Raw genomic sequence first — 22,187 nt, forward strand, 5'->3', positions numbered from 1 at the left:
CAAAGGCAAGGAGGGGTGGTGTCTTCTATTACCCAATTTTATTAGCAATTATGTGCCTGAAACACCACACAACTTGTCTACCCACAGTAAGCTATGACAAAAGACTTAACTCCTTCAACATCAGAAACATCGATTGTTTGATAGTAATGAACCTTCCTGGCTGCATGCACCTTCTCCTCTCCTTGCTTTTGCTCACCTCCAGATAGCTTGCTGATGGAGTGTTGTAGATCTTGATGTTGCTGTAGTTTGAGCTGGGAAGCAGCTGTCCATCCCGGAACCAGGAGATGACAGCACTGGGGTAAGCAAATACCTCACAGGTGATGTTCACTTGATTCCCTTCCCAGGTATAGACAGCCACAGGGCCCTGAAGCTTGGGGGCATCTGAAAGACAGACACATTTGAAAAGGCAATTTAAGCCACAAAATCTCCTAAAGTAGCCCAATCTGCCTCACTTTAAGGATCCCTTGGCTTGGGTCCAGTTTAACGTGGGGAAGAGAATCTACTAAGGAAATGGGAACTGTCTTCTTATATCAGAGGTGGGGTGAGCAATGTCTTGCTGAAGGATGTAAGAAGGAATACTACTCAGTCCCAAAGGCTGCTCCTAATACAGTGCGGGAGGCAGAGCAGACAGCATGCTATGCATCTAGGGAAGTGCATACCAGGAAGTTCCCCTTAGGAAAAACTATGATGCACCCAACAAATGCGACTGCAGCAGATTCATGGCTCGGAGTCTTCCCAAGGTGCAAACAGTATCCCAGCTGGAGATAGCTACAGCAAACATTTGCATGTATGCACACATCAACATGTCTCCAACAAAATTATTTCAGACCCAGCTGCTTCCCATGCCCACTACTCAAACAAGACGTCCCTAGCTGTAAGTGCCTCAGTCCCATCACAGGAAATCAAAACAGTTCCCCCTCTAAATACATGAACACCTTCCCCACTCCATTCTCCACTTCTTACACTGCACTTCAAGATACATGGCTTGGGAGTCCTGCCCGATGGTGTTGCTGGCTGTACATACATATTCTCCGGCATCTGTGTACTGAATGTCTTTGAGAGTCAGGGATGACACCCGGGCATGGCTACGTACTATGATGCGCCCATCCAGGGTCTAGCAAGAAAGGAAAAGAGAATTAGAGGCTGAGCACTGAGCCTGTGGTTGCAGACTAAAGGGATGGGAACAAGTGCCAGTCTACCTCTCACCAGCCCTCTAATGCTCATGTCTTCAGAAGTGATCACCTGAGGCCAGGTGAAGTCATGGGCATAAAGAGGCATTTCAAAAAGCAACAAGAAGATTCCTTGTCGCTCAGGACCAACTGCAGTGATTCAAAGCACTCAGGAGAACGAAAAAAAATGAGACAAAAATGTGACCAAAGCCCAAGTGCTCCACAAGGCCATGGGCTCGTCCCTCCACCCTGGTGCTTGTGCAAACTTTGTGCCTGTGTTTCAGCCTGGAAGCTTTACAGCACCAACTCTCTCATCTAGTTGCCAAAGTGGCACAAGCGCAAGCGAATAAATTAGGAACCCTCATCCTCATGGCTGTGCCTGCTGCTGCTGCCTGACAGACTTAATGCAATTAATGCTCCAAGAACATTAATTTTCCTGGAAGATACAGGACAAGAACTGAGATTACAAATAAAAGCCCTGGCATATATTAAACAGCTGAATGCACCGAGCTATAGCACTAAGTCCATCTCTACTGGTCTCAACTGGTCAGATCCTCTGGGCCTGAAGCCTCTTTCTGTTCCAAGTTAGTGGTCTCAGCCTCCAAGACTGATGAAGTTTCTACTAGTTAATGTTAGTATAAACTCTGTTAGTATAAAAACAGCAAAATACCAGCACATGATCATTACAGCAAAGGTAATTTACACCCAGTGTCACTTGCCTTTTCCCACTTTGTCAACATCTAACACAAACAAAAGAGTGCTAGGTAGTCATGGTTAAATGATAACTTTACAAGTAATGCAAACGACTGAAGATGAAGCTGTGTTTCTTAATGCAAAAGGCTCAAGGAATGAAAAAGAAAGATCTTGAAAAATACTCAATTGAAGAAAATTAAGACAAAAATGTCTACCCAAGAAAGCATGTTTTGTTTATTCGTATTTCACACCATCACATGCTAACAATTCCTGGCTATTACAGACATAGGATAGATGGAAATTTGTGCACCAGACATAGATATACTTGTCATCCCTTCTCCTGGCATCTTTGATTTTGAGGACTGTGGATAAAAGAAATGCTTCACAGTAACAGAGAGACAACCTAAGGGACACAGGCAACAGAACTCATGCCATAGCAACTGCTACTTTACAGAAAAGGGTATGATGGTTCTCTATATTGACAATTACTACAACTTATCTCAAGATACATGCTGGGGTTTTTCTCCAAATTCAGACAATACCATGTGGCACATAGTCAGGATATATAAAGCTGGCCTAGACTTCAATACTTCAGTGCCAAAGGGGAAGAAAAGAGACAAGTGTGAAATGCATTTCAACCCCTCCCCTCCACCTTCTGGATTTTGCAGTCTTTTCACAAAGAAGTATCCATGACTTAATTTCATACAGCTGTATCTTCACCTCACCCACTTTCCACACATCATTACAAAACGATATGGACATTATACCCTGAAAGCTTGACCACTGCTGTAAGAACCTGAGGAAAACAAGAATAATAAAACTGGAGGAAAACAAGTGGTCTCCCCTAGCTCTGTGCTTGCACTGCGCTAACCAGAACTCACCTGCAGCTCTTAATATTTGTAAGGTTGCACTAATTCTCAAGTACCAGAAAGGCATCATCAGTTTCTGGTGTAACCGAGGTGTAATTTTGCTTGTAACAGAGTTTTTTAGCATCTGTTGGTGACAATGTGAGGTTTGTTAGTGTATGCTGGTAATATGACTTTGAACAATTCTCCAGTATATGCAGGACTAGAATGGTGAACTCAGACATAGAATCACAGAATAGTTAGGGTTGGAAAGGACCTTAAGATCATCCAGTTCCAACCCCCTGCCATGGGCAGGGACACCTCACACTAAACCATGGCACCCAAGGCTCTGTCCAACCTGACTTTGAACATCGCCAGGGATGGAACATTCACAGCTTCTTTGGGCAACCCATTCCAGTGCCTCACCACCCTAACAGTAAAGAACTTCTTCCTTATATCCAATCTAAACTTCCCCTGTTAATCTTTTAACCCATTACCCTTTGTCCTATCACTACAGTCCTTAATGAAGAGTCCCTCCCCAGCATTCTTACAGGCCCCCTTTTCATATACTGGAAGGCTGCTCTGAGGTCTCCACGCAGCCTTCTCTTCTCCAGGCTGAACAGCCCCAACTTTCTCAGCCTGTCTTCTTATGGGAAGTGCTCCAATCCCCTGATCATCCTCGTGGCCTCCTCTGGACTTGTTCCAACAGTTCCATGTCCTTTTTATGTTGAGGACACCAGAACTGCACACAATACTTCAAGTGAGGTCTCACAAGAGCAGAGTGGAGGGGCAGGATCGCCTCCTTCGACCTGCTGGTCATGCTCCTTTTGATGCAATCCAGGATACAGCTGGCTTTCTGGGCTGTGAGTGCACACTGTCGGCTCATGTTAAGTTTCTAATCTAATGATAGACTGTGTATAGTAAGTAGAGCTCAAAGTGGTTTAGAGAAGAAGGAGCCCATTGCAGTTATGCCTCCAAAGCAAGACTTAACATCCATATACGCTGCTATGGCTGAAACTCATGGAGGCTTCCTTACTTTAAACTAGCTAATGCATTAATAAAAGTGAAACACTCAATGCCAAGTATTCACTCAGCTTCCCAAGAACTGAACTCCCTGCTGCTGCAATACACTGCTAAAAGACCCTTTGCCAGCTATCTTAAAGATACATCTACACAAGCTGCAACAATAAGCTTCAACAGAACCTCACTTGGGTATTTTAAGACATGGATACAGTACGAAATTTAGAGATAGCAAGCTTAGTAGTATTATCGCTCAGATTAATAAAAAAGCTTGAGACAGAGAGCACAGTGAGAACACTGGGGGAGTGAGGGGAGGCAGAGAAAACTGTAATAGGAGTTCACATGAGGCCTGAAGAGATGCAACTACTCAAATTCCAAATTCTTCAGAGCAAAGCGGTGTGAATATCTGATGCTTTCACTTCACAATTCATCTATTCCAACAGATAATTTTGAAGTAAGAATGGGCAGTATCTTCTCAGCCCCATAGAAACAAAGGTGCTTAAGGTTCACTTTGTTTAGGCCACACCAGTCTCTATGTTTAAAGATGGCTTAAAAATAGAAAAGAATTCAGGATACCCAGAGCCTCCACAAAATTCACCTAAACATACAAATATGAGCCATCCAGTTCTGACAGCTGATTTTGTTCTTTACCTGACACCTATTATTTGCTTGGAAACAAACTTCCTGCTCCATTTTGAAGCAGGAGTGCTACAAATCAGGTACATGCAAAGGTAATTTTAAAATACAGCACTGAGTGTGAAATCAAACAGCAACAAACCATAACTGCATCAAACATTACTACACTATTCCCACTCCCCCTAATGATCCTGCAAATCAAGGAAAAATAGAAGTATGGAAATTTGGAGCATTTTCTGAAGAAATACAACTTGTGAAGGATTCATCTGCATTGATTTTGAAATGGAACATGATACCATGAGCAAACAGATGAGTTGGCTGGAGCAGAAGAGGCTGTCTTTGGGAAAAAATACTCCCTCACAATACATGCTGTTGCTAATTCTTAAAACTCTAGAAGAGAGATATGATTCATACTGGTAGTATAGAAGAACACGGTGAAAGCAGTATTTGTCAGATTTCACATCTGCTTTTATTTTTAGTTGTCTTGGTTTTTTTTACTCACTCCCAACACAGCTAGTTTGCTCATCCAAAAATGCATTACTACATGGCAAGCAACTTCTAACTCTATAAGCCGTTTCTTTTATGTATTGATATTTAATCTGTTCATATTATTAATGCTGGTTTAGTTGGCGTGGTTACTGCACTAGAGATTTGTTAATCTGTAATGCCTAAAAAAAGAACCAAAATCAAATAACTAAGAAGTTTGCTAAAGATCTGGTAATCTTATACCTCTTGTTTCTCGGGTCGGGTCCACGAAGCCTGGAGAGAACAGATATAGAACACAACAACAGGAAAAAAAAGCAATAAAAGTTTATCAAAGGTTGCTTTTAGGTATCATATTGTATGCACCACGTTGCGTTCTGTGCACATGCAGGCTTCAACTTGTTTATCTCATGTGTGTGGGGTGATCACAATTTCCATTTCCCACTATAACCTCAATTTAATTTTGCATTCAAATTTAATAACCTATAAATTAGTCTTTAAATGATTAAGCAAAGGCTAATGATACCTAAAGACTGCTTCTGGTTTTACATATCCAGTGACTATTTCCCTTGTCACATCTCACCATTTTTAGAAACCTGTTCCAAGCATACAGGGGAAGTGATTCTGATGACCTACGGCATTAGTTGTGGAACTGGTTTTCTAACACCGGCTTGTTAGCTACCCGCACACACTGATTAACATTAACACTCATATTTTTAATGGGATCATGCATTTGTACACATTTTTACCATGCATACTGTGCCAGGAGTAGGAGACCTTGAGCTGCAGAGCACTGCAACAGTATGATCCCCCTGGACAGGAGACAGCAGGGTAGAACCTTGTACCTTCAGCTGATAACCCTAAGCATAAGGAGCTGGATGTTATGTGCACCCAATCCTTACTGGACTTGGGACAATCAAACAACAGATGTGAAACATGCACAAACCTTACCAATAAACATACATTTCCCATTCAGAGAAAGCCATCAACCATTTGGACCATATCCGCTATAGTTCAGAAAGACAAAAAGTTGCTGGGTTCTGTTTTTCCCCTATAACTTATCTTTAAAATATTTTTCTTCTGGTTTCTATTTCAATTGCAACTTGATCCATTTCAGTCCAGGAGTCAAAAATCACCTGCTAATATCACAGCTATGATGTCATCATTGAATGTGAGGCACAAGCATTGCTGACATGGGGGTGTAAGAGCATACACAAGAGTGACATTACAGAAATGGAGATGAAAGCTTAGGAAATAAGAATAAAAAATCCCATAGTAGTATTTCCACAGTGCTTCTAGGGCATATCATGAGAGTATTAACATATGGTACAGCCAGCCTCATTTTAGATCATCTTTGATAAAAGCAAGTTGCTTGCTTATAGCTAGAGGCCTGAGGTGAAGTTACCTGAAGTGAACCTCACCAACACCTGCATGGGTAGGACATCCCCATGATCTGATCATTTCTGTGTGTGTATATATATATATATACACATATTAGTGCACAACTTCCTTGAAAGATGAACAAGCAACTGTAATAGTTCAGCATACTCCCTTTTTGATGTGCCAGTCATTCTTTGTACCTGAGCAAATCAAGCTATCAAGGGAACTGCTTTGCTTATATGCATGCAAGTCCCCTTTCAATCCTATTCACAAAGTACGGTGTCAGCACAGGGGGATTAAAAAAGAAGACAACAACATCTTTTATCCTTTGGTGTTCAGTACCTGTCAATCTAAAGGAAGATGGAGGAGGATAAAAGCCTGTTCCCACACTCCTAGGGCACTCGGTGTGGGGAAAAAAAAAGGCAGAACCACATTCTCTAGCCTGAATAATTTAATACTAACTCTCCCTCACAAGGAGTTCACACACAAGCTCTACTCAATGCCATGCAGGCGTTAGAGCGGAACCAAGAGCCCCATGCATGCTAGCATTTTATCTTCCCTTTAGAAGCATGTTGTTAAAGGGGAGCTTAAATTAAATTTTCAAATCCTATGTGAGAGCCTATGCCACCGATACACCTACTGCCACCTCTGGCAAGATGATAAAAGACCTGAATACAAGCATCACTTGACACCCCTTCCATTCTTCACACACTGAGCTATACTGCTGGGTAAGAAACCTAGGGCTGTCTCCACTACTGTTTCATGAAAGCATGTATATGAGTACTCAGTGATTACCTCATTCAGAAATCTGACAGGAAATACACTCACATCCGCATTAAAAATTGAAAACTTGTATACACCAGCACACAACACATCAAAACTGTATTACCTGAATCACAGTATCTGCTGGAGCAATAAAAAAGTCTCTTGAAAGGGCATGAAATATACTAAAGGCAACGAGGAATATGGCATACTGCCTTGAACAGCTTTACATCTGATCTTATGCAAAGACAAAGCATTCCTACTCCCTATAATGGCACAGCAATAAATACTCAAGGTAAGATTAAGCCAAGCCATTTCAAATCATCATGCTGATAACTTTCCAGGCTGGCTAGTTCTTGCCACATTTTGTAGTAGTGATACATAGGAATTCCAGACTGACAGGGCAGAAGAACACAAGCTGTCAGCTTACTAGTAAGAGGAAGCTTCCATCAGCCAGTACTTGGAAGTTTGGTCTGCTCATTCGTGTTGGTATACAGTTACCAAACATCCGATCTTGCTAAGCACAGTCCCAATGACTGTATTCAGTCAAACCTTCACAGACCATTCTCAAAGCAGAAGATTGTTCGCCCAAGGGGTGCCACATTATGCAGGTATAGCCAGAGAGAGAACAATCTTTTGCTATGCATCCCAGGATATTAACAGGTCTCCTCAGGGAAAAGTGGGAATGTTGAAACAATTATCACATTGTCAACCTAGGTCACCTCCCATCCCTCTTCCACACATCAGGCTGTCTCTGTTCTTGGACAAAGATTGAGAGGGGGAAGCCACTAAGCAAAGGTGGGGTTTTCTTTGTTTGCTTGGGGGTTTTAGCTTGGTTTTTCTGAAATACCAAACGTTCATGGGAGTTAAGGCACCTCCGGACCTTTAAAACCTGGACTGAATTATAACTACACAAGTAAACAACATGTAGCAAGTCAGATGCATCCAAGTACCTAAAGCATAGTCTAAAGTAGGGCTCGATATTTTAAAACTAGTATTGCTTGTCCTACACCAAAGACCATCCACTTCCCTGTGCAATCCCAGAGAAAGTAAGTCAATGGTAAACTGGATATAGGCATTTTGGTTGAACATGTAACAGAATGTTTTCCAAACTTAATTTGACCTGAGGATTTTCTGGATATCTATACCATTCACCTAAACTTACAGTACATAACAGAGAATGGGAAAAAGCAAAAACCAAACCAAAACACACACACACACACACACACACACACACAAAAAAAAATCCTGCCTAGAAAGTGCTTGGGACATGATAAAAATCATCTTTGCCCTGAAGGTTTGAACCAGTACATAAAATGTACGGTAGTATCTCAAAACTTGGAATTTGCCCCCAATTTATGTAAGAAACTATCAGAGTATTAACATTTTCCTTAATATTGATCACCAACCTAACAGTATCAAACAAGATATATGAGTCTCAAAAATGGTTAGCAGTTTTGCCACTGAGATCTTGTTAGTTTAATGGTGCTGGACAGATGGGACTCTCTGCAAACAGGCTCTCTGACAAACGTCTACTTGACTTAGTAGTATTTCAGATTCTATATTCCTCTCCCTTTCAAACCTCTTTTCTGTTGCTGTGATCCGAACTCCAGTGTTAGAAGCACCAGAGCACTTAGCTCCTCCTACCACTCTCCTAGAGAGAGACGGGACCATGAATAACCTTGTCCTATCAAAACAGCTCCCCCAGCCATGCTTTTGAAGGCAACGGAAACCTCTCTCTAAACATTGCAGGGCTTTATGCTAGTCTTCAAATCCAAAAGAAAGAATTAAGGCTGGAAACCTTTGGCACCCTGATTAACAAGTTACGCATTAACAACATGGTGAAGAGCTGACACCATCGAGTCAATTAATAAAGCTCATTTAGGAGCCTGCAGTGCAGGATGGCACCTCTGTCGCTTTAAGACTTTCATAGTCTATCAACTGGCCTTCATATTGAGTCAGAACCACCATATGTTCAAGTTAGCTGAGCCTTGAAGCATCCCGTTATTAGAAGATTACTAATAAGCAACAACTTCTTATTCCAACTTTTGGCTAGGCTTCCTTTGGCTCTAAACTATGCTCCTGATCACCTTATGCAACTATTATGAAATATCAACAGTAATATAGCACACTTTAATCTCATCTAGTTAAGAGGAATTGTGGCCAATATAAAAAAACCCACTCTTTTAAAAGAAAAACTGCTAATTATTTTTGCCTTTAAGGACAAAATGGTGTTGATGTGATCAACAAAACAGGTGAATACAAAGGCAGCCAAGGCTTTTGTGCTTCAGATACATGCAGCATTAGAATACAATACAGAACGAATTAACAGGCTCATTTTGGTCCACTGCATCTTTGAGAGATAATACCCCACACCTCTCCACCTGCCACCCTCCCAGATCATATCATCATCATGATGTCAGCATGGACAGCACTGGAATCAGGGTGCTCATTCCTACGTCAGCCTGGAAAAAGAAGGGAAAAACCCTTTCACAAGCTTCCTGCAACTGTAGGTCCCTTTGGAAACTCCTCTGAAAAGGGTCCAGGGCCCACTGCTTTTCAAGTTAATTCAACGCAGAGTGATACCAGCAGGAATTAAAAAGCATATCCTCAGTTGTTATAAACTGAGGTGGTTCTTTCTACAAAAGGACACCTATGGCATTACTTTGGCTGTGAAGCTGACCTCTTAGCAGATAGTCTGTGCCCTATCACAAGCACTCTCACTACAGAGAGGGGAATCACCATGATTTGCATGTGCATCTGCGTGCAACTATCATGCATTCTGGATCAGCAGAGGCAGGCAGGTAACAAGCTGCACCGATCCCAGCAAATGAGATCATGATTTTGGGAAGGGTTATACCTTCTCTTCATTGCTGATGTTCCGGGTGGAAGTTCTCCAAGTGATAGAAGGGATTGGGTCCCCAGATGCCTCACACGTCAGTGTAATCTGATCCTCCAGCTCCATGGCTGTTTTATTCTCCACATACGTGATTTTGGGTTTTGCTGCAAAGAAGCAACACAGTGGTGTCCACGTTATAGCAAGTCCCACTGAAGTGCTAAAGCCCTTTTAATAAAAGTTTTGGGTGGATTAGGATTCAGCCCTCTGGGCCTGGAAGATATTCCAAGTAGTATGTCTATTTCACACCTCCCCCTATGCAGGACTGAATTTCTTTTGTCAGAGAGCAAGCAGAATGGAGTTGGCATCTATTTCAGAAACATACGGAGAATTTTTGCCTGGCATGACGGCAAAGATGCACAGCATTACTTGGGAAAGCAGCAGCTCTGGATAAGCCACATCAGCTATTAACTGGGAGAAGCAGGTTACTTCCAGCTCGCACTAGTGAGCTACGAATATCCAACTGGATTGGGAAGGGAGGAACAGTAAAAGCATATTTACCAAAGACTTTGAGATGAATGGTGGCATCTTGCTCGCCAGCCTTGTTCTCAGCAATGCAGATGTATTCTGCTTCATCACTCTTATCCACCTTCTTGATGATGAGCTCAGACCCATCATAATTAAAACTGTATTTCTCTTCATCATCAGCCTCTTCTATTGGTTCTCCATCCCTGCAGAGCACAGAGCACACTGGTTGTGTTGGAGGGGAGGAGCAATCAAAGGCTGTTTGTTTTAGGCTTGTTGCTAATGCTAGAACTGCGTTACTGTACTGAAACTCCTCAGGTAAAGAGGGATCACCATCTTTTCCTTTCCCTAAGAGCTACAAAGCTTACATTTTGATCTATTCCTAACTCCTCCTGCCTTAGGGTTCTTGGCAGCAGAATCTTCCACCTCCTGACACACATCATAGCCTACATGCAAGAGCTATAAACACCACTGAAGGTGGCTTCTGTCCTTGCATACCAAGGCAGTATTTCCAAGTTGTCATCAGCTTTTTCAACATCACAACTTGCTCTTGTAACCTTTACCAAAGGCTACACAGTTTCAGCAACAGCATACCTCAAGTCTGTATCACTGTCTGACAGTGAAATTTAGACATGATAAAACAAAGAGAAAGAATTTAGACGAGATCTCTGGGCATAACAAATGCATATTACAGCATCCATTTTTGCCTACACTTCCCCTCCATGCAACAGATGGTAATAAACTGACCCACAGGACAGGTCTGATCAACATGAAGCTTCATCTCTATTTGCAGCTTGACAAAGGATGCAATGGGACAGTGAACAAATGCTGGTTTCAATCTTGTTCTTGTTTTTCCAGGAATCTGTACTGGTTTTGGGTGGGACAGTGAATTTTCTTCATCGTAGCTCATATGGTGCTGTTTTGGGTTTGTGATCAAAACAACACTGATAACACAATGATATTTTAACTGTTGCTAAAATACACACAATGTCAAAAGGCTTTTTCTATTTCTCATGCTGCCCTTCTAAGCAAGTAGGCTGGGGGTGCACAAGAAATTGGGAGCTGGGAAAGCTGAACTGGCTAAATACCTGCCTGCAAACGAGAAGCACTGAATGAATTCCTTATTTTGCTTTGCTTCCATGCACAGAGTTTGCTTTATCTCTATCAAACTGTCTTTATCTATCTCAGTCAACGAGTTTTTGGATTTTACCCTTCAGATTCTCCTCCCCATCCCTACTCATCATGTAGTGAGTGTCTGTGTGCCTGCTGGGGTTAACTCAAAACAAGCTAACTGCAATTCTGTTAGGAGGCCATTCTTTCCCTTGTGAGAAAAATGAATTAATCTTATTCCAGTTAAAAAGTTGCTTTCCCTTCTGCCTGGTTTGGCAAAAACATCCATGCTCACACGCAATCAGCACATTGCACACAGCATCTTACTTTGTCCATGTCATGGTTGGCTCAGGGAAGCCATCAGCATCACATGCTAAGGTGACAGACTGGCTGAGGTTGGCAGTGGCATTCATAGTGCTCTGCCTGGCACGCACAGAAGGAGGTACTAGAAGAGAAGGAATCCACATTCAAGTTAGAAAGGACAGAAGATGTAAGAATGAGCCCTGGAAGGCTCACTGTAAATCTCTGCCATACAAACATACACATCCCACTAGTAATTCAAACCCTCATGCCATCACCTGCAGGTTTCAATCAACAGCTTTGATGCATGAGCTCTCCAAAGCAATCAGCAGAAGGAAGGAAGGGCAGGGGGTGGGGAGAGGCACAAAATATCAGCATCACAGACCAAACTACTTGTGAGCCTCGACAAGATCTACACCTCACTCTAAGTCATAAAACACTTAAGGTTTCACTTGACACGGTAATTTCCCATAAACATCTGGTAAACAGTCAATTTCATGGACATTTTTATTTGACACAGCAAAGAAAGATTAGTAAGCTGATGGCAAATCATGAATGTGAATCTAAAGTAACATTTGCATCAGCAGCCTGGAGCGCATGTGCTACATATGCTGTCCCCATATTAGCCTCACTCTAAGCTGCTCACCATTTACGATGACCTGAATATCTTTGAAGTTGATCTCCCCACGAGCCAAGATGCGGCCCTCACAGCGGTATGTCCCTTCGTCCGTTTTCTTGATTCCCCGGATCTGCAGGTAGTTGTTGGACAGGACTATAAATCGAACTAGAAAAGACAAAAGGAAAGTTCATCCAAGGATCCTCAGGAAAGCTCACTGCAGGCAACAGGTTCTTCTCCTCTCCTTGTCCTTTCTAGGCTGAGATAAGGCTTAGTGTAATAAAATTTCCCTTTCCATCATTTAATGGTGACGCTGTCGTAACTGGATCTGACATTGCCAAGAAAGAAATCAGATGTTTGCACACTGCTCTGGTGCTTTACACCCTAAGCACACACAGAGAAGCACACATACACAAGCACATTTACGTTTAATCAGTATCAGACAACAAGCAATTTGAAACTTGCCCCTCTTGCCCCAGGGTGGCAGAGTTTGTCTTACTACACTAGTAAGGAGTTGCCTGCATCAAGTAGATATGGGAAACACAGCTGAAGCAAGAATTCTCAACTGGAGTCAGGGCTCTGAAGCCCTTCTGCCAGTAAAATGCTCCTCTGAGCATGATAGTCGGCAGCATTTTGAATGAAAATGAAAGGCTCTTGCAAGGAGTTTTTAGCCCCTTTTCCTTAGGAAGACTAGAGAGCGTCACAACATGTAGCTTTTCTGTCTGATGGCATTTCTTTTGTCTAAAAATCTTTTTTAGCATTCCTTTGCCTAGCATTCCAGCCTCAAAGCTTGATGGCCTTTTCTGTGGCAACATTATTGCCCTGCCACTGCCAAACCACAGCACCTGGAATAACTACGTTCACATCGTAAGACCTAGCATCATGTACAAATTGCTTTTGTCCTTCCTTGTGACTGCCACCATTTTGTTCTCCTGAACCCCTTGTATGAGCCTGATCTGAGCCCTGATGGGAGATGGACATTTGACCCCTGGATGGACAAGCACTGAGACACCTTTTGTGCCTTACCATCTTTTTTTAGGATAACATCCCTGCCTTTGTGCTTCCAAATGATGGTAGGAGGCAGTGAGCTGACCACATCACACACAATCACAGCATCATCCCCTTCCTTGAATTCCTGAGGAGTGGGAGCATTCTTGAACATCAGTTTTTCTGAAAACAATGGATGGAGAAAGTCACTGCAGATTTCTTGACACACCTCAAAGCTGCGCTCCTGAATCAAGCCTGAGGAAAGCAAAACTATCCCAGAGGACATGCTCTGCAGAAATCTTGCTCCCGGGGAAGGATAAAGGTGTGCCTGACTCAATGCACTGCAACACGTCACAGGGACCCCATTTTTCAGCCCTGCCTCCTGGGCATTTCAGTGGGCCAAATTAATATTCTACCTAGCTCACAGATTTGTCCACAATGCGAAGAGAAAAGGTCAGCTTGGAGCTGCTCGGCTTCCTGGCAGAAAGGGGAGGAGCTGCTGTCATGGCTTTGCTGGACAATATGCTGATGGTTTATTATAACCCTTCTGAATGTGTGATCCTCTTTACTGAACACTAGTCTTATCTCATAGCATGTCTGTCATCCATATTCTAATTCCCACTTACCCCTCAAAACGAAGAAAGGAAAAGGCTGTATCTTCTTAACATCCCCTTTATTTTCACCCTCCTTCTTCCCCTTTAAAAGTAGCCTTTTCTAGTATGGTAAAATGGTTGCTTCCCTAATCCTGTCTTATATATGTGCAAGGTAGACCAGAAAATAGCCTCGAAGCCGGTCTCTTACGGAAAATTTTCACATTGACGGTGGCCTCAGAGTCTCCCTCCTCCATGCTACTGACAACGCATTTATAGATGCCAGCATCATCAATGTTGGCGTTGTAGATGGTGAGGGTGGAGGAGAAGTCATCGTTTCGCACCACTGAGATGCGCTGTTGGTTCGGCGTCAGCTTCTCACCATTAGGGGAAAACCAGGAAATGTCTTTGTATTTGGCTTCCCCTGCCACTAGGGACAATAAAAGAAAACAGAGCAAATTGAAATGAGTTCGCAACAAAGCTGCACAAAGGGAAATCAACACAACCAGTAGCACTATGCAGAAGACTGACTCAGGGGAAGGGCTTCTGGTACCTGGGAAGCAAGCAAAGAAAATTCTCTCTCACAGCACTGTGAATGGTCAGCTGCTGTCCTGCAAAAATGATATTAGGTTGGTTTTATAATCTAAAGGGGTACACTCATTTCAGCCCAGAACGGCCTTCTATGCATCCTGAGATCCCATATCCCAGTCCCTCCACTATGCAGATCAGCCTGAAAAATAAAAATCTCTTTCTGCTTCAGCTTCACAATGTTTTTAATAAATACTTGTACTTGCAGACTGGGCTACTTTGCATACCAAAATGTGACAGTGAACTGTAGCAGCAGTTCTGGCACTGATCAGCTTCAACCTCCTACTGCATCCAGTGTAAATCAGAATTGTTAGTAAGTGGTTCCAGGCTGTCTCTTGCAGCTCACATCTCTGCATTCCTCAGTGTGGCTTTGGTATTTGGGACAAACTATTATAATTGGAGGGGCTTTAACTGATCCCACAGTTTCTAAATGCAAATATCATCACAACAGCACTTGGCCAGAGTATACTTTTATTTTTAAAGCACTGGTATTAACAAATTACTTTGCAGTTAGGCACTCCTGGATCAGATGCCCTCATTACTCGTCCTAGTTAGTAGGCTCCTGAGGAAGTGTGGTTCTCTAATGCATTTTGAGCTCTGGCTCCCACAGCTCACGATAGCACCTATTTGCTCTATGTCATGCTTCAGGATGCTATCATGTCAGTGCTCCAACATACTCATTTCTCCCATTAGAAACCAGGCCAGCTGAAGAGAGAGAACCTCTCACGAGGACATGTGGATGCTAATTTGAAAAATGCCCTAAAATTGTAGTAACCGCTTTGGGGCACACACATCAGGTCAGCACTGCACCACGTTGCACAGTAAAGCAGCCTGGGGCAGTTGCTGGCCTGAACAAACAGTAAATTGCATCACAAGAAATGCAAGTTTTCAGCAGCATTAAAAACCTTAGCTGCAGAGGTAACCATTCTCAAGTCACGGAGCACTTCCATTACTGCTGTTAGCAGTTGATTAGAAAAATAAACTGTAAAAACAACAGGCTTATTTTAGATTCCAAGGATCAAAGAGCTGCGGAATGACGCAAGGTGCCATTGTTGTGGTTAATGCTCAGCTGAAAGACAACATTTCAGTACCTGGTTTTTTTTCATTTTACAATCTGCTTGCTGGAGCTGCTTTTTGTTGCCAGCTCTCAAGGGAGAATGCTTTTACTGTTTACAGTAAACAGCATGTGTTGCATTTTCTGCTCAGTCTTATAAACCATAAGGACAAATGTGAAAGAAAGAGCAAGAGATACTGCAGCTACACCTGACACTGGAGCTTTTATCCCACAGTTAATACACTGATCGACCTTCCTAGCAAACCCTGATAAAGACAACTGAAGCCATAAGCCATCACTCACCTTGGCATAAGAAGAACTTTGATTCTCCAACGCTGATCTCTCCCTGGCTTGGAACAATGTCCACTTGTAGAGAGGCTGGAAAAGAAATGAGCATGCGGAAGACGGTTAGACAACAGGAGTGGTCTCAAACAAAAAAATCTTTGCCAGCCTTCCAATCCACATGGCTCCTTTACTCATCCAATGGAAGAGCACAGGGTGGAGCATTGTTGGCTTCATAAGTGCATATACAGTACCATGGACCCCTGAGGACCCAAAAGAAGTTACTGACATTCAGAGTTTCTTCCAGCTCCTTATAAAATCACACAGAGCGATACACAGAGGGCTGGTTTACATTCAAATCTGTACTACACTGTAATACTAGGGAGTGCGCTTGGTGTGCATACCAGAACATCAAGCAGCTGTAAGGACTCCTCTGAATTCAAACTGGAACTGGCTCAAAGGTCTATCCTGGCAGCAAATACAAATTAATCTTTGCTTTGGAGACTTGTTGCTCCATGTGATACTGCATTCATACAAGCCCCAACTACCAACCATCACAAATGCAGAGTGGAAGTCATGGGCATACTCTGGGTACTTGATTTTCCTTGATCTCCTACTCTGATCTTCCAGTCAGGAACCTAGTCCAAACAGCCAGCAAACTGGAGACGTTTAAGATAGACACAGCATACCTAGGAAATTTCCTTCAGTATATACTGGCAATGACTGTTGACAGTTTGTGATTTCTGCCTTCACTGTACTGGCTGAGACTTGCTTCCAAGCTCATCCCAGCATATTTCACCTAACTCCCTCCTAGAGCAGAAATGAAAATATTAGCAATACTTTGGTCTCTTCCACTGCCTCCTCATGGAATACTGTCAGTGCATTTGCTTTTATAGTAACCTTTTTACTTGTCATTTTCTTGATTTTTTTTTTTCTAATTTAATTTTCTTTTTCAACAGGAGAGTGAAGGAGTTTTGGCAGCAGAGATAGAGCAGATGTTCCATGGACCTGAGTGAAGCATCTGTTACATGCCTGTCTGGAACTGAGGGAGTCAGTGAAAGATACTGTACCTTCTGTGCTCCCTACAACTGAATCCAGCGCTGCCTCAAAGGAATCATTTTAAAATAATCCGAGTTAGATAATAATTCTGGAAAGAATATTTGATGATACTGTTGCTGAAAGAAATCAAAATGATTCTCTGACGTGTTCAATCTCCCTTTGGGCATCTTTATTTCACTCATATCCCTTGTCTGGTGGTATTCTCTCACCTTTCTTGCACTTTTCAATGAACTGCATGTTGCCTCTATAGGTCCTGCATTCATCCTGTTTTATTTCTGAGCAATCTCATTTCTCTCAACTATACTACTTTAATATAGCTCAATGCCAAACAGAACTGCAAGTACAAAGAGCCAAATATAATAAAAGGCTAAAGGTTTATTACATTCAGTGCAGCAAGGACAATACAGTCTATGTCTGTAGGCTCATTTTTGTTGGTTTTCCACAAATCGTTCCAACATCTGAATTTTACATTGAGAATCATGTTCTGAGGTGCTCTTCCTGGGAAGGTTTCTGCTGTATGGAACGAGTGCAAAAGTACTACAAAGAGATCTTAAATGTCTCAAATCCAGACCTCCGAGTTCCTCCAGACCAGATTTCTGCTTTGTAATACTATCTAAAACATTTCTCCTTCTGCATTACAATGGAACTAGATTTGAGCATAGACAACATTACAAACTCAATTAATGTCTTTGGGCAGCAGCTGCAGCAATGTGCAATGATGCAAATACTCCAGAATGACAGCAGTTTCCAGTATGAACACTCCAGAAGCTGGGGGCATCAGCAAAATACAGGCACTTCTGAATGATGGGACCTTTGCAGAGTGTTTTCAAATTATCAGTCAACCTGTCTTTTATGATCCTGTCTTTGGCATGTGAGTGGTATCTCTTGCTTAGAAGTTAAATTTACAGAATCAAGAATCCGTTGTCTCATCCAAATGAGAACAATTTATTAAGTAACATTTAAAGCTCCTACGTGAACAGTAAAATGTTTGTTAAAGTTCAGAGGCTCCAGTAACTGCTGCTGTAAAAGCCTTCTCACCTTTACTCAGAACGTAACCAAAGAAATTCCAACAGTTCAATTTTTGAATCTGTGTATCTGTAAATATCTGAAGTAAAAGTTGGGCTTTCAAGACTAACCAACCTCTCTTAGCAGTTGTCTTCTACCTCAATAATTATACACACCTTAGAAGCCTACACTACCGGAAAACACCTGTATTTTTTCTTCCTTTATTTACAAAAGTGAAACCAGTTGGCATTAAATGGACAAAGGAGAAGGAACATACCAAATTCAAAGTAAAAAGTCAAAGATGCTGAAAAACAACCCTGTTTTTGGTACAATAAAGGGAGAATCAACAATCACAGCAAAGCTAAGTCAAGAAGAAAGCTAAGATTTCTAGCCTGTGTTGTGAATAATCCAGTATGACTTCTCACTTTCTGACTCAAATTACATTGGTACTAACCAAGTGAGAAAGGAAAGTGCACCTCCCCATTTTCATGTTCACTTACAATCAGCCTTTTGCCATGCATATCCAAGCATGCCCAATGCCCTTTTCCCCCCATCAACATCACTACCATCTTCATAACATAAATTATGACCCATTAGGCAGAAAATGTAATTGGATTCAGGATTTCCTCTAGCTATAGCTTAATGCTGCAGCAGATCTGTGGCCTAACAAGCCCAGGTCAAGTACAAATTTCAAGATGCCAAAATGAAGAGGTTTTATTTCAAAACTGCTGCCATTAGCTTGCAGAAAACAATCATCTTAATTGAGCTATTCCTCTACCCCATGTAGCCAAAGCACTTCTCGGCAACTTTATTGCAAATGCTTCATCTGTCACCCTTTGTTTTTGTGCTGTAGTGCATGAAAACCCTTCTCCCAGAGCAGCTAATTCTACCTCCAGACAACAGAGGCATTAGTTTTAGTTGCCAAACACACCTGGGTTTTTAAGAAATATGCACTGCTTCAGAAATGAAAACCTGTTTGTATGTGCCAATGGCAACTTCCTTTACTGTGCTTGGGAAACAGACATATGGACTGTGGAGGTTAGACTTTAAGTATACAGCTATATACACAATGAAGGAATGCTGCCTGCCATCATTAAAAAAGGATGCAAGTAGCAGGATTTTCTGATAAGGTGTCTGAGCACATTTCTTTAGCCAACAACCATTCTGATACAGCATTTCTCTTCATAAACAAACTGGAAGCAGTCAATCAGAGCCAGTGGAGCTCTGCACAGGATAACAATAGTACATGGTCCATGCCACTTCTCCAGTTTTATTCTCACCGGATTTTAGCAGCTGTACTGATAAATGCCAGTATTCCATCTCAAAGACCAGGACACAGTAGTAAACAGAAAAACCCAGCCAAGATTCAATTGAAACCAGAGCTTGTGAATACCGTGTATTCTAGTTCTGGCCTACATTTGCACATGTGGCTGTACATCTTCCCTGGCCAAGAGGCTTTCAGAAGAAGCGGACATTAAAGTATCCCTTGATTGCTTGACTAACAGCAAGGGGTTTATTACAGCCACTCTTGGCCTGCACTTTTTATCAAGTGGGAACACAATGAAGTTGTGATTGAATTCTCCCAGCACTGCCTTGGAAAACCAGAGAAGCCCAAGGAAGGGCATTTAGACTAGTCATCAACTTACTTTCTATTCAGCCAAGCACCGCTAGCAAACCGTGGGGTGCTAGTAAAATGGCTTTTGAGCTGGGATCTAATATAAATTCATGATTTTTTTTTTTTTGGCCACACTACACTAGGTAAATATACCAATGGACCTCTTCTACACTTTTGAGAGTTGCTGCATGCTGGGAAGGCAGTGGCAAAGGCTGAGGTTATTAATGCCTTTCATTCCATTCTCAGGTGCTTCCCGTTACAGCTAGAAATGAGAAAAAAGGCTCTGTGTAAAGTATTGAACTTTTCATCACCCCATAATTCAGCATCTATGCTCTACTTTATATCTTTTTCATGTATGCCTCTTGCCACAGTAGATACAAGGAACAGGAGGTAATCACACAAGCAGGAAACATCTTACTGTAAAATACACCTGAAAGGGCACGAAAAAGATCTCAGCCAAGGCCACAACAGCCACCTCTCAAGACTTTCCCTTACTTTTTCTAAGGGCTTAGCTCCTTCTGTGCATTTAAGTGATGGACAGAGATATTCAAGAGAATGAAATCTAGAACCCCCTTGGGACCCAGGAATGCAAAACTATTTTGAGTCTTAGAAACAAGAGAGTGAAGGACACCCTTGGCTACGCCTCAATCAGCGCTCCCTCTGCTCCACCAGCTGCAAAATTATCATTAAATCTTCTAATTACTGTCCTAAATAATATAATTTCTGGAAAAGTTATGAAGAGAAGCAGCAATTCCTTCACCAATAGTCCCCCTGTATGTCAGCACAGTCCCTTCAACCATGACATGAGGAAGGCTGAGAGGAAACCTCCTGATGTTATTACTAATGCTGGAAATACACTTTTCAAACCTAGCAATTACCGTGACACAGAAACTATGACCTTGCGAGTAGCAGGAACCAGAGAGCCACTATTAACCAATTTCACACTACACCTCAGTTTCTTTAATTTAATACCAGGAACAAGAACCCTGTGAGAGGATCAGGTGAATCTTGAGACTTTTCTTGAAGGAGACTGCTAAAACATGTAGCTGCATCACTGGCAGCTTAACGCCTAGTTAATACCTTTTACAAGAACTACTAAGCTGAGGAATATTCTTATTGAAAGACACTTACTGCTATAACCAGACTTCATGAGCCGACCGGAGCAGGTTACAGGACACAAATCTCTGACACAAGCAGAAAATACAATATATACCAGCATTGCATAGTTTCAGGCTAACTTAGACAAATCATTTTGCATTTTCCTTCTCCTACCATTAATGCAAGTAATTTCAAATACATCTTGAAATAGTACTTAGTAGACTTATATTAAAAAGAAACAAATTACTTTCGCTTTAGACAGCAACCACAGCATTTGTTTTGCATTTACACTGTGTGTAGCAAAAGGGATCCAAGACACTGCACCATTCTAAGAAACAGCCATAAGAACCTTAAAGTAACGTCTGACTGTCATGTCTTTGCTTACATCCAGTCAAGCAATCACTCCCTGCAAAGCCTTCTTCTGATTGTTAATCACTAGGTGGAGTGAGCAATTGTTTGTAGTTATTAAAGAAAAAAAACACACTCTAAGAAACCTCAGCATTTCCATTCTGCTGTAAATGTTCAGAAGTAAAATTATACCTGGCTTTTTTCAGTCTCTTTTCTTCTGGTGGTGGTTCTCTGTAGGAACCAAGATAACGGATTGGACAGGCTGCAGGTCTGCTCTAGTCTGGAACCTGCCCTGTTTCTTGTTCTCAATGTGTTTGCAAACAATACTAAGACTTTCTTCTACAGAACTCAAAAAGGGCTGGGAAGCAGACCCCTGGTGATGAAATTAGGTACAGAGGAGCCCAGCTATGTTTGTCCAGCAGCCTTCAGTCAGGGAAACTGAAGCTAACTGCTGGAAATCAGCTGTCATCTGAGAAGAAATGCTCCTCTGAATTATTCACATCAAGCTCACTTGTACTTATTTCACACCAGGGAGGAGTTCAACCCTAGTTGTTTCAACCAGCCTTTATCAGCAGAACAATTTGCTGACATCAGATCCTGGACAAACAGGTTCATCATAACAATTAACTATGCCTTAAATTACACAAACAATTGCTCCCTACTTGCTAAACTTTGTTGCTTAGTATATGATCAAGCTAACAAACCCAGGACTGCCACAGATTTTAATCACTACTTAATCATTATTTTTGCTTTGCAGTTCAGGGAAATGGAGACTATTTTTTCCACTCTTCACTTAATAGACACTGTGAGCCCATTTGTATTCTGCTTCCAACTTGTAGCAATAAAGGCCTTTTTAGCATCACATAATAACTGCATTAAAAGGCCTCTTCATAATCACACAATAACACTTTTTATAGCTCGGCCCTCCCCCATATCTTTTATCTGGTTACAAAGTTCCTCAGCCCCCAAATAATGCTGAATAACTCCCCATTGATTTGAAAAAAAACTCTGCTAATGCAACTTCCTGTTCATCTGTAGTGAAACATAATTAGTTTTGCATTTCAACAAATGAAATGAGCTCAAATTAAGCCATGATTTTGGTAATAGGCAGGGAGGATGTCTCCCTGCTGGGCTAAGACTGAGGCTAACACAGCACACTTTACCTTTTAAGTAAATAACATGCCAC

At 41.9% G+C, this 22,187-nt stretch overlaps 1 protein-coding gene across 3 annotated transcripts in view; it reads right to left on the minus strand.

Moving 5' to 3' along the window:
* NCAM1 (neural cell adhesion molecule 1) overlaps window positions 1-22,187 on the minus strand; it is a gene marked incomplete at its 5' end in the record, with an annotated part of 103,996 nt that overhangs the window by 33,078 nt on the left and 48,731 nt on the right. For 2 of the 3 annotated variants that reach the window (XM_080631538.1, XM_080631540.1), the window contains 10 exons: window positions 197-381; window positions 964-1,114; window positions 5,093-5,122; window positions 9,849-9,991; window positions 10,386-10,555; window positions 11,787-11,904; window positions 12,406-12,543; window positions 13,402-13,545; window positions 14,164-14,382; window positions 15,898-15,972. In XM_080631538.1, the coding sequence (XP_080487664.1) occupies window positions 197-381; window positions 964-1,114; window positions 5,093-5,122; window positions 9,849-9,991; window positions 10,386-10,555; window positions 11,787-11,904; window positions 12,406-12,543; window positions 13,402-13,545; window positions 14,164-14,382; window positions 15,898-15,972 (1,373 nt within the window). The remainder of the gene's footprint in view (window positions 1-196; window positions 382-963; window positions 1,115-5,092; window positions 5,123-9,848; window positions 9,992-10,385; window positions 10,556-11,786; window positions 11,905-12,405; window positions 12,544-13,401; window positions 13,546-14,163; window positions 14,383-15,897; window positions 15,973-22,187) is intronic. The other variant, XM_080631539.1, reaches the window with a different exon arrangement.

This window comes from Psittacula echo, assembly GCF_963264785.1.
Source record: "Psittacula echo genome assembly, chromosome: 18".
In the NCBI taxonomy this organism is placed as follows: Eukaryota; Metazoa; Chordata; class Aves; order Psittaciformes; family Psittacidae; genus Psittacula; species Psittacula echo.